Source organism: Lissotriton helveticus, chromosome 3_1 (genome assembly GCF_964261635.1).
Source record: "Lissotriton helveticus chromosome 3_1, aLisHel1.1, whole genome shotgun sequence".
NCBI lineage: Eukaryota > Metazoa > Chordata > Amphibia > Caudata > Salamandridae > Lissotriton > Lissotriton helveticus.
The window spans coordinates 1103556422-1103569453 of NC_136061.1; the positions used below are offsets into that span (position 1 = coordinate 1103556422).

Sequence of the window (13032 nt, forward strand, 5' to 3'; positions counted from 1 at the left end):
CAAAACCTCTATCGAAAAGGAAGCGTCTTTCTCATAAATGTTCCCATCCTCAGGCTCTTTCTCACAATCAGAACACTTTCTCTAGCTGTTTCAAAAGAAGTTCTGACTCTAGACAGAGAAAGAAAAAAAGGCCTGGTGAAGATGCAGCCTAAAAGGGCTCCAGGAGTTGCTAATAGGAAGGCTCTTCCAATGTCAAATCTGGTGCTGGAGTTTAAAGTCATGTGGTTAGTGCCTATACTGCCTCAGTAAAGTCAGTTGTGGTGGAACCAAAGAGCTCAATGGCCATCAGTTGCCAGAGGAGCCGGCTGTATCCATATTAATAAAAGGACCTGATATGGATGGGTTGATGTGAGAGAACAAAAAATCAATGTCCTTGGGAAGAGGTTCCAATGCAGTTGGACAACTAGGAAAAAAATACCTTCCAGACAGAAACATAAATGAGCTTCTCAGCCCATGAAAGGTTAACTTAATCACTGGATCTATTCTGGATGACAAACGATGTTTCTAAGAGGAGCATAACAGCCAGTTTCTTTCTAGCCTTCATGATTTTCCACCCTGACCTAATACATTTGTGGGACATCTTTTAAGGACTACTGAAAAAAAAGCCAAAGATGCTATAATATTAAATAAAGGAGTACCTGTGGTACAGAAAAAAAGGATCAGAATCTATTGGAGGTGGAATGGGCAATGTCAGTGGCACTGCTAGCTATATCGTTCGTTCTGTCTTGATGTCCTTTGAAAATGACTGAGATTTACTAACACAGCTTCTGTAGATATTTAAATGATTGAAAAAGCAGCCAATTAAAGAAGAAACCATTTTAAAACAGACTGTATCTTAAAAATCATTCTGAGGCATATATCACTCCACTTTATACTTTGGGGATACTGCTGCACATTCCAGAAAGCCTGAAAAGAGTCCCTTAGCATCACTGTGGCTTACACCAACAGGGTACGCAAGCCATTCTGACATCCTCTTAGACTTCTAAATATTATTCATTTAGTGATGTTCATGCGCCTAAACTCTTTATATAGCAATACAGCCACAGGGAACAATTACAGATGTTTGTAAAGTAGCCCTCAAGGAGATCTTAAGAGAAGAACATTCCTAGAAACTGTTAGTACACGGAAGTGAGCCGAGAACCAAATTTGGTAGACCACTTAACTTGTTTCACTTTCAGCTGGTGGTCTTCAAACTTCGAGATTACAAAGGGAGTAACAGAATACTTATACAAAATAAACATTTGACACAAAAAGGAGATTAACATTCTGTACACAAATGGGAACATTTGGTGTGCAACAAAGAGGTAGAAAAGTTGGCTATGTGTCGGCCTCTGAAATTCTTTTAAGCTAGAACGCGTGAGTACCAATTTAAATGGGCACCCCGTGCTGTTTGCAACACACATCATAACAAGTAGTGGTAGTATTATTTACTGCACTTCGCATGCATGATAAACTCAGCAATTAGAAATGTTACTTACAATGTCTGCATCCCCAAAGAAAGCAGCCAAATCCAACGGTGTTCTTCCATTCTTATCGGTCTGATCTATTTCAGCACCTTTTTCAACCAAACATTGAACCACATCCTTATGGCCCTTTAAGCAGGCCCAACTTAATGGTGTTAAGCCCTCTTTGTCCACTGAAGAAACGTCTCCACCTTCAGAAGGATCATATGAATGATTATCAGTACTGATGCACACAAAAAATAATAAGATGTTTAGCAGCTTCTACAAAAGAGAATTGGGGCATGGGGTCCACTGAAATGAAAAGGTATTAAGAACAAAAGGACGCCTACCTGAAATTCCCCATGTGACCCTCCACCAGAAAACCAAAATCTAGTCCCTCTTGAATCAGGATTGCAGAACTCAGAAAGGAAGCAATTAATCTGGCATGATCTACAGAATTTAGAGCTAAACTTTGGGGATGTAATATATCACATTGGAAGAAGGTGAAGGGAAGTGATATGACAGGGCACATTATCCTTCTTCCTGACAACCCATACCAAATGGAGACACCTTGAGTTGCATTATCTTAAGGTTACATTTTGGACTCCTTAACTATACTATTGTGACCACTTGCCCACTGCACACTCCCGAAATTCAGCAAACTACGTAGCTGCATCTTTCATGTACTTCAATTTCACTCCCAGTGCTACTCCTTTCATGTATAACTTGCACTGCCACTACTTTTCTTGCCAACATTAACACCAGTCGAGATTCAACGGAGGTCACCTTTGATGAATATTATGCTATGCTAAAGTTACAAAGTTACAGAGAAAGCAGCATTTTCCAAAATGACCATATCTGTACTCCTTGGATTTCTGTCCACTCTTGTCTATGATAAACATTCATACAAATATAACATCAGAAGGCAGTGTGAGGGGGGTATTACAAGTATCATTTATTAAAAAGAAGGTGCAAATGAAGTAGGTTTCTGGCATTAAGACTCGCTTTAAAAATTGTACATCAACATTTGTATATATATATATAAAAAACTTGAACAGGGTACCTTTAGAAACCATATTTAGGTGTATCTCCCTTCACAGCAAGTACATGAAAACAAAGGCAAAATTTTTTTTTTTACTGCAGTGCCTCTAAACTGCAGTTTCTTACCCTGTGAAAGCAAGAATTCCACAGTTGTAAAATGTCCTTCACAAGATGCCACCATAAGCGGAGTCCTGCCCAACTTGTCACTTGTGTTCACGTCACAACCATGTTCTAAAAGAAGTCTTGAAATCTGAAAAGATTTTTATTCCATCATTTCAATAAAACGTCCTAAAATATTAACCTCTAAAATCCAATTCACAACTCATGTTATTTTAAAATATATTTGTACAATGTACTGTCTCAATACTGTGTGTGTATATATATATATATATATATATATATATATATATATATATATATATATAGAGAGAGAGAGAGAGAGAGACAGAGCAATTGTACTAATAAATGCACACTCACACAATTATTTCTACAGTGCAAAGGTCAAAAGTCAGTTTATAATCAACGTAGGGCAAAAGTGGCATGAGAAAAATACATAAACCATATATACATATGTGCACAGTACAATAAGCTATTTATTACGATTGTTGGTGAAATAAACAGCTATTCTGATATATTAGAAGTAAGGAATCATCCTTCAATACTCAAATCCTCATGTTAAATCATTACTCTCTAAGGGAATAAGGACTTAGAACAAATGTTCAAAACATAAACCTCTCCTAACTTAGTAGCCCTAGTAAAAGCTTAGGAGACAAACACATCCATCTCTTTTGCTGTGTAGTGCAACATATATATCCACAGTTATATTAGGAGATGCTCAAATTGGTGGAGACTTTTGGACACTGCAATTTAAGATACCTAAATTTGCCTTAATTTAAGATCCTACCTTAGAATTGGACCGGTAAAGACAACAGAATAGCCATATGCTTCTGCCCATTTAGTAGCCCTTGTAAAAGCTAATTTGACAAAAATATCCAACTCTTTCACGGTATGATACAAAATATCTACCTGAAAGTAATTGCATGACTTGGAGGAAATGGAAGGAAAGTTCTGAAAACTGCACTTTATTTAAAGAGCCTCTATTTATAAATTCATCTCTGACCTGGTTTTGTAAAGGCTACATGGTCACACTACCCAGTTTGACATTCCCATATACATACAAAATAAAATGTATTTGATGTATATGTACATTGAAATATATAGAGAACAAAAACCCTATTATATGTGACATTTCAATACATAACACGTATTAGAACATTGGAATGTTGAGCGCTCCATTGAATACAATGGAGTGCCCCGGGCTTCTAATGGCCGGTAGAAGCCTAGAGCATCAACATTCCAATGTTTGTTTACAGCAACAGCTGTGAATGAAAGCCTCACAGAGACGGAGGAGATTTCAACCCCCTCAGGCTCCGTAAGGCCTTTGGTTTACAAATTAGAACATTCTGCCTTCTAGGGGCCGAATGTTATAATAGCCTTAGAGTCCTCTGTAGCGCCTGGGCTTTTAACGATGGAGTGGGCCTTTAAGGGCCATTATAGACCGCTACAGCGGACTCTAAGGTTATATTACAACATTGGAATGTTGAGCACTCCACTGAAGACAATGGAGTAGCTACGGGCTTCTAATGGCTGATAAAAGTCCGGAGTTCCAACATTCTAATGTTGGTCTTTCACAGCAACAGCTGTGACGAACGGCCTCACAGAGCTAACTGGCAGTGTAGGCCACCACAGCAGCTATATTACAACATTGGAATGTTGGAAGCTCCATTGAAGACAATGGAGTGCTCCCTGCTTCTACGGACCAGTAAAGGCCTGCAGAGCAACATTCCAATTTTTTACAAAGGCCTCTCGGAGCTCGAGGGGCTTTCGAGAAGCCTTTGTTTTGTTGGTTAGAACATTCTGCCCTCTAGTGGCAGAATGTTGTAATAGCCTTATAACCCTTCGTAGCAGTGCTATACCGGCTAATAAAGTCCCATCCCTTGTTAAAGTCCCTCACCTTCGGCTCGGGCCTTTAACGCGGGAGCGGGCCTTAAATAGCCAGTATAGCCCGCTACGGTGGGTTATATGGCTATATTACAACATTGGAATGCTGAGAGCTTCATTTAAGACAATGGAGCAGCCATGGGCTTATATGGCTGGTATAAGTCTTTGGCACCAACATTCCAATGTGTGTCTTAATGTTTCTCCCTTTTTAATTTAGAACATTCTACTCTCAATGAGTGGAAAGTTCTAAAAGCCTTATAGCCCTTCTCACTTATTATATGCCTGCGCCTGGGGCCAATAACAACCTCGGCAGCACGCTATAAGTCTATATAATGTATGGCACTTTTAGTGCCATGTTAGCCAAAGTAGAATAAAGCAGATATGTCCATATAATGTAATACATTTTGAAAGAAGGACATGCCAACCTGCATTGTATGACTTGGAGCAACTGTACACACCAAACATTTATGCTCAACACAAACTTTTAAATAAAATAAAGCCAGACCTATCACATTTTTTCTCTCAGAGCTTCCCAGCCTTGGCTGCCCTAAGTGTAATTTGTTTCATAGCAATCAAGGGTCCTTATGTTGACACTGACATGCTTTTAGTTTAGTGTTCATGCCAAGCTTAATAGTCCATGAGCTCTATTTAAGGCTGATGAAACAGTTTACATTGTACATTTTTATCAAGTGTAAGATAAAATCAAATATAAATACTGACAACAAAGGAAGCATGAAAATGTCATGCTTTGACAGTAGAAGCCTTTGGAGATGAATTCATCAGTGGGGGAAAACGTAGCTGTTCTACTGAACGTTTCAAATCAGATAGAATGCAGCCTCCCGGAAACAAGAATGTGCGTGAGATCATATCTTACTTAAATTGCCGGCCTGTAGGCCTTTAACTCATTCATTACCTTACCCACTCACAATGCTTTAAGAACTGGAGGCAGGGTCAGCTGAGATGAGCAAGAGGAAGCGATGCCATACGAAGGTAGAGAGAACCTCAGCTGCAGTATAAGGTGATGTTCAGTTGTCACGCTGTGAAGTCAAATACTTCACCAATCACCTCAGCCCCAGCATGGCTGATCTTGCTACCAGTGAAGCAATTAGGGTAGGGTGACCAGAATTTAAGAACAAAAAGCCGGGACTGGCACAGACATAGAAATAAGGCTAAATGTCCTACTAGGTCCCAGCAGTAGTGGCTGTTATTGTTACTGCGTCGTTTTTTCCCATTGGTTGGTTGTTCCAGGCCTTATGGGATGTGTAGCATTCTGAATCTTGACTGCTGCTGTTCAAAACAAAGCAAGATCAGAGAAGCATAATACTCGCCTTCGTGTATTTAATAAAATTAAGACTTTCCTTCATAATATACTAGGAAAATCTGCAATAACTCTAAGAAGTAACACATTTTAGCTGTGAATGTGCCAACACCTTTGTTTGTTGTCTCTTAAGTGATGTTTTAAATCGCCAATGACTATTGATTTCATTGTTGTTCTCTCTGTATCATAATGAAATTTTTCATCCAACATACATTCCATTCAGATTTACATTAGTGCCTCAGCACCTTGAGGGTCTGGCTTCAGCCGCCCGAAGTGGTGTGTGTCTCAGAGCAGAGATCAAGAGGGACTTAAGATATTCATAAATGTGGATTCAGCTAGGAACTTCAGTAGGGTGCTTACCGACTAACAATGGATGACAGTAAGTGTGCTGAAATTCAGATATACAGGCGACATCCCTGAAGATAACAGAAGTTTTAGTCTACATAGGGACCGGACTGAATGTATAACAGTGAAAGTGGAGTGGGGTATGTTTTTTCATAGTGCTGCTATCTTTTGTGTTTACATTCTGTCCCTCTGTTGGCTCTCTTCCCCCTTTATGGTCCACTATGGGAGAAGGAGGGCGGAAAAAAAGAAGAGAATCTGCTTTTTGTTGGTCCAAATTTGCTCCCATACCCAAATCACAACTGTGACTCCTATTGGAGGAAACATTCATTGTTGATACAGGGAGTATTCTAGTCTATGGATACCGACTTCCACTCAGCTCTATGTTCAAAGTATGGCCCTGGCTTATCCCCTCATCTTGTTGATCGTATCCTCTCCCATGACATCTGTTTCAATATGTAGGCTGATGACATGCAATTGATCATCAGCCTGATGGACAAATAGTAAAAGACACACAATTGATGGACGGAGCGCAGAACAAATCAAAACATTCACCCCAGCCAAGAGATAGGGGCTAACTCCATCATTCTTTTGCTCACCATGCCACCCCAGTTTAGACCTGGCCATATGCAAATCAGTCTTGACTCTGTGCCTCAAGGGAACAGTCCAGCCCGAACTGCCAAGTCAGGTCCTCCCAGGACGGAAACAAGCATCCTAAGATGGACAAATAGTTGCCTACCATATTAGTTAAGGAAGATGGTAGTCTCCTGGGGGTGGGGTGAATGGCTAGCAAATGGCTAAAACTCACCCTTGACAAAAAGGAGGTGATTGAGATGTATGACAGCTATGACCTTTGAATGGAAGACTTTTTGTCTGAAGCTTTGTGAGATCTACCTACAGTCCGTAATTTAGTTAGATTTGGAATCAGGATTACTAGGATTCCTCAAGTATGAGTAACAGTTCCTTCATGTGCTTTTCATTAGAAAAAACTGAGAAATATTACACTTTTTTTGTCATCCATCTAAAGGGAAAGGATTAGCTGTAACTCCTGTAGCACATCTCATGGAAACTATGCTAATGCCATATACCTTAGCCTTCCTCACCATTTGCTTAAATGTGTCCATTTGTTTCAAAAGCGGAGAACTAGACTGATCATTGGAGCTGATCAGTTTTTCCATGCAGGTCCTTTCTGGTAGTACTGCCATAGGCCAACTCCTCTCCCTTGACAGGCAGCTAACGGCTAGGGCGCTCGACCTCGGTCCTGGGGATCTGGGTTCGAGTCTCGGTAATGACGCCAAAACCTCCTGTGATTCTGGGCAAATCACTTAATCTCCCCGTGCCTAAAATGGATGTGTGTCCGTCCTCATGTAATGTAACTGGTGCTATGTAAAGCGCTCTGATACCTGATTCGGTTCGGGTCTTGTTCACGCTATATAAAACTCTGCACCCTCCCTCTTTTATAAGGAGTCCGATTCCTTTCTAATTACCTTCTACCTATTCCTAAATTCATATCCATTCTAGGAGGTCATAGTTTTTTTATTCAGAAGGCATCTCTTGCAACTTAGGCCCTTCCTTCATGGAGTTCCTTTTTGGAAAAGAAATTAAAACCTAGCTAGTTACACAATAATTTCAGAAGAAACAGGCATGCGCTTCTCACCCTTTACCCAAAAAACGTTTCATGCTAGTGTGCTCAGGTAAATACCACTTAAAATAACATAAAAAGAAATCAAATGAGAATGGTTTATTTAAGGAAACACCTCTTTTTATGTGGTCACCCCCAAGGTTTTCGACTATTGCTAGAGCTTTTCCGTGCACTGAGGCCTGTTAACCAGACATCAGTGCCCTGATCCTAAAGTGTATGTCCAATTGGCTGTACCCTATAGGAAATGGCTAAATTACCTGTAAGCCCCTAGAATATGGTACCCAGGTACCCACTGCATGTAAATTAGAGGGGTACCCCAGGGATTGCACCACTGGTTGACCAACCCTGGAGCCCTCCCCTCCTTTCCCCCACGTAACACATGTCAGCATGTCTGCCACTGCGGACTGGTGAAGCAGTTGTGCAATGCTAGCCCAACTTTGCCACTGAAAGCAATGGCAAAGCCACAACTTCCCCTGCATATCTGTGTAAGTCACCGCACAGGGAGGCCTACCGAGTCCAAAGGCAGGGTGCAACATATGACACCCGCAGGGCATGCAGTTTACCTGTTCTGACAGAGTTTAAAGAGGGCACCCCAACCACACACCTCAACTGATCTGGAAGGAGGACTGCCCTGTTACACCGAGGGACCAGCAAAGAGAGGCTACACCATTGATGACTGCATCTGCAGCACCTGGTGCTAGTGAATAGAGGGACTGTGTTAGGGTTAAGGGTTTATTACAAATTCAAAATCAAGTTAAGATACATTCCTCTTAACACCATGCTATAATGGTACACAATAACGAAAGGCAGGCCCAACCTACGGAATAAATCGAGGCGGACCAATATTAGGCAAACAAGCAGTTCGGTCACAGCAATACAAAAGATCAGTAAGAGTCTCTGATGCTCAGAGAAGTGTCTCAGGTTTGGTTGTCTACACATGGATAAGTCTAAAGCACCAAAAGTAAATCCCCAGCTAAAAGGATAGTTCTAAATTCTAAAAGATCTCAAAAATCAGGAATTTCCATAAAGGAAATCAGAACTAGGCAAGAAAAAAATGAAGTAATTAGGAGAGTGTCAGCATTTCAGAAGCTCTGTCAAGAGCCTTCTTGGGTCGGGTAAGTAAGGGTTAGCCTAAGCCACACTCGTCAAAGAATCAAGGAAGCATAGAGGTCTAAGCCTCTCTAAGTCCAGAGAACAATGTTCTAAGCATTCAGGGGAAAAACTCTGAAGGGATCTGGAAAGCATCTGTTCTCTAATGGTGTAAACACTACATTATAACATACAAGAGTCTTCTAAGACAACACCCTTTTGTACACAGCTTCAAGGGTCTATTGTCTTTCCCCACTTCTCACATTCTAGACTGCAGCAATTTCCAAATATCACACATCGAACATGGAAACAACATCGTCTTCTCATGCACAAGCCAGGTTGACACATTGCTGAATAGGCCTTTCAGTTATTGCTCTGGCTCCCCATGTTCTTTCGTCAAGGTCTTGTTCTCAGGCTCTTTCTCCATCACTAGTACAGTAATGTATCTATTCTTTAACTAACAATGTGTGCGAATACTTGCAAGAAATGCCATATTAGCAGAAAATGAAAACCAGCATTTTTGCAGCATGAAGAATTATAGGCCTAAATTGTCCACTTAAAGGATTAGCAAGAGTGCACATTTAATGTGAGCATGCACATTCAAACACCAGCAAATATGAATGATGAGTACATTATGTTCATGTTACATAAATCACATAGTAAGTCCTTTGATTAATCATGTGCATGTCTAAGAACTACATTTGAATGCTACATATGAAACATTAATGCACACATTACATAAACCTTTTGTCATTTCTAGTGTAATAACATTCTACAAATACTAGGATAGTTCTCATCCAGTTAGCTAAACAGTAAATGTTATTTAATGTATTAAGGCACACATCATAAAAGTCGAACAACATATTAATAGTCAGTACATTTCTACTAAGTACGGATGGTTGATTAATAAAGGCATTTGTTATGCATAACACAACTGATAGCAAGGGACTCATTGGGAGGAGAGGAAGATGCCAGGAAGCACGAGCATGAGAAAAGCAATCTGGATCACAAGATTCTGTTCAGAGTAACAACTCAAGAACATAGCCATGTATGAATCATTGTAAAGAAGTGTGATACTTGAGAGTTTACCTGCTCCCTGAGTTTGGTGATGACGGTTTGGTTTGCGGGAGTGACAATGAAGAGAAATGTTGCAAGTAGAGTTTTGTTGAATTAGAATAGCGTGTGTTCCTTAGACTAGAGAAAGCAGATCTTGGAGATGCTTGCTGACTTCGTACTGAGGAGACGCTGCTAGCCTCTGCTAATCTCCACTGCCTGAGTGCTAAGGCGTCTGTTTCTGGACTGAAAGCGGAGCACGGAGGAAACGCAACTTGTGCATTATCGGACGATAACCCACGAAATCAGGCCTATCAGAGTCTGATTCTCTTCACACAGTGACTGGAATGTGTTTTTAAAACTAATGTACCTAGTGCCTTTTCGAATCCGACGGTGACGAAAAGATGGTTTATACTACCTGTCTTTGATCCAGACAGATGGATAATATTGAAATTATCATTTTCAAATCTAAATTGACATATTGAAGATCGATATGCGACAGTACGAACGCACGGAGAACAACACAAATTAAGATAATAAAATCTGATGACATTTGGGGAAATCTAGAAGCCTTGAAACACGTGTCGGCTGTTGTCGTTTGCGAACCCTAAAGAGGAGAACATACAACTGTTGCTAATATTGAACAACCACCCTCTATTTATCAGGGATATCTCAAATTGCTTGTCAAATTCCATGCTTGTTTGTCAATAATGAAATGACTTATGTCTTGTTTTGATGACATAACGTAAACTTGGTTTAAAAATAAATTACCAATTTCTACGAGAACAAAATTTGTTGGTAGTACATGAATTTCTGAGAATATATAAATTTTTATCTCCTGTTTTAAATACAATATACAACTGACCTAGATCAATTACAGTAGAGTGCTGGGATATTCTATGTTTAAAAAGTTGTATCACACAAGGAATGTCTTTGACATACCTTGTATAATTGTGCATCTAGGTAGTAGGGTGCGTACATATGCCGAGAGGCACCAATCCTAATTGAAAGTTTTCGAAGTGCTAATATTTCTGAAAAATACAAACCCCCAAATATATGTCCTCATCTGACTGCAAATGTATATGAGGTGCGCCCTCGTTGCATTACTACCGATGAAATTGTACTAGAAAATATTCTGCATTCTGCCTGTAATTCTTATCAATGTGTTAATTTACCTCATTTTGAAATATCGACTTTTAGATTAATTGAATCTGTAATGATGATGACTAAAATGTGAATACTTAATAAATTATTGATTTGGTTTGAACTCATTTGTTCATGAATCCCCTTTAAATTCACTTCAAATGTCCTTGTAGTTTACTGTGAAGTCCCAATTAATCAATGTTTATGGAAAGTAATGTAGATGATGGCTCCTTAACCACTCTCCTTGGTCCATACGACCAATGGCAGAGGTTGTTTGATGATTTTACCTGACGTTTGAGATACAAGAATACCTGCTCCAGGACCCGAATGTCCAGTCTTTTGGGAGTTCATATGTCCCTGCAGAAGCTCTCAAAGACGTCATTTCTCATTGTGAAGAGAATTGAGAATATAACTGGTTTGACCTTACCAATCGCTCTCACAATCTTTCTATTTTGTCTATTATGTTTACGATACAAAATAAAATATTGTGATATTTAATCACTTGGTTAATCTGGTAAAGTTTAATCACTTGGGTAAGCTGGTGAGGGATGAGGTATATCCACTCTTTTGTCTGGGTGTCTCTGGGTTCAAAAGAGAACTATCTGCTCTTCCATGTGATTCCAGTTACCATACAGTGAATTACAAGCATAACCATGAGCTTGTTTTCTTACATCGTTTCTTTGGATTTTCACTCCAGTTAGAATCACAATCCACATGACATTCTCCACTAAGCCAGAGTGGCAACAGTTTGTGTGACTCTCCTGGAGGCATTAACGTTCAAATCCCTAGCGGGTGAGAAGTGAGCTCACTTCACTCCTGGTGAGTTAAGAACCTCTAGCAGGGATGGTGGATGAGAGTCATTCTTTTCACACCAAATCAAAACAATCATCTAAACCAGAGCTCAGACAGAGACTGAAACATGAACATCAGAAATTTCCCAAAATCATAGCAGAGGTTGCAATCCTGCACACATGTGCAGGAACAAAAATGCATGGAATCACTGAAGGGCTAACATCCGTAACTTATCACTATAGTGGTGTCAGCACTGCCAGAAGGAGCAGTAGCAGTTGCATCTCAGTTTTAGAAGGTGTAAACTTTTTAACTATTATTTAAGAGTAAAGAAATACAAAGACAGTATGGAAAATGATGCTTCTTTTCATACAGATTATGATTTCTCATGTTTTCATTACCTGCCAGTGTCCTTGTCTCACTGCACAGAAAAGTGGAGTAATTCCTCGTTTATTTGTTCGCGACACAACAGCTCCATGTTCGAGAAGTAACTCGCACACTTCCAGCTTGCCTCTTCCAGCTGAAGCGGTAAGAGCTAAAGCAAACCAAAGATAGAACATTTTAATTTTCAGACAAAATGTTAACGTGATTAGGCAACAAATTATTCTCCTCATAGCATCATAACAAAACGTCAAGTTATATAAACAAAGTAGTTTAATTTATTTACAGTGGGTTTTATATAGAGCAGAAGAGGCTCCAAGTGGTGTAAGCACTGACCAAGGTAACAAAATACACAGGACAACAGAGAATAAAATGTATTATATACAAAGGAGGATCACTGGAAAGACATTCAAAATACAAGGCTATCTACAGTGAAATATATAACAAGTGGAGAATATAATTCCACCCTAGGACCTTCAATGCACGAGAGGAGGTGGAGTAAAGATTGAAGAGAGGACAAAGGGGGAGGGACAGATTATATTCACTGAGGCAGATTCATCAATAGAACGGTGAAAGCATTGAGACCAGTAGCAATCCCGTCTGTATTAGTAACCTTTCTATATGAGGAGGGAGGGCCAGTCACACACATCTGTGGAACTATGAGTAACTGGCTGCAGTTTGAAGCTAATTGGGCCTTCTTGGAGGAATTGTTCAAGAGCAGATTTTTAATCTCTGCCCTGGAGACCTCAAGAGAGGGTGTTGTTCAGATACATGGGTTAATGGCCTGGATT

At 39.9% G+C, this 13032-nt stretch overlaps 1 protein-coding gene across 2 annotated transcripts in view; it reads right to left on the minus strand.

Moving 5' to 3' along the window:
- TANC1 (tetratricopeptide repeat, ankyrin repeat and coiled-coil containing 1) overlaps positions 1-13032 on the minus strand; it is a 770747-nt gene that overhangs the window by 60929 nt on the left and 696786 nt on the right. For both annotated transcript variants that reach the window (XM_078681701.1, XM_078681700.1), the window contains exons 19-21: positions 12262-12395; positions 2610-2733; positions 1479-1654 (exon numbers count right to left, since the gene is read on the minus strand). In XM_078681701.1, coding sequence (XP_078537827.1) covers positions 1479-1654; positions 2610-2733; positions 12262-12395 — 434 coding nt within the window. The remainder of the gene's footprint in view (positions 1-1478; positions 1655-2609; positions 2734-12261; positions 12396-13032) is intronic.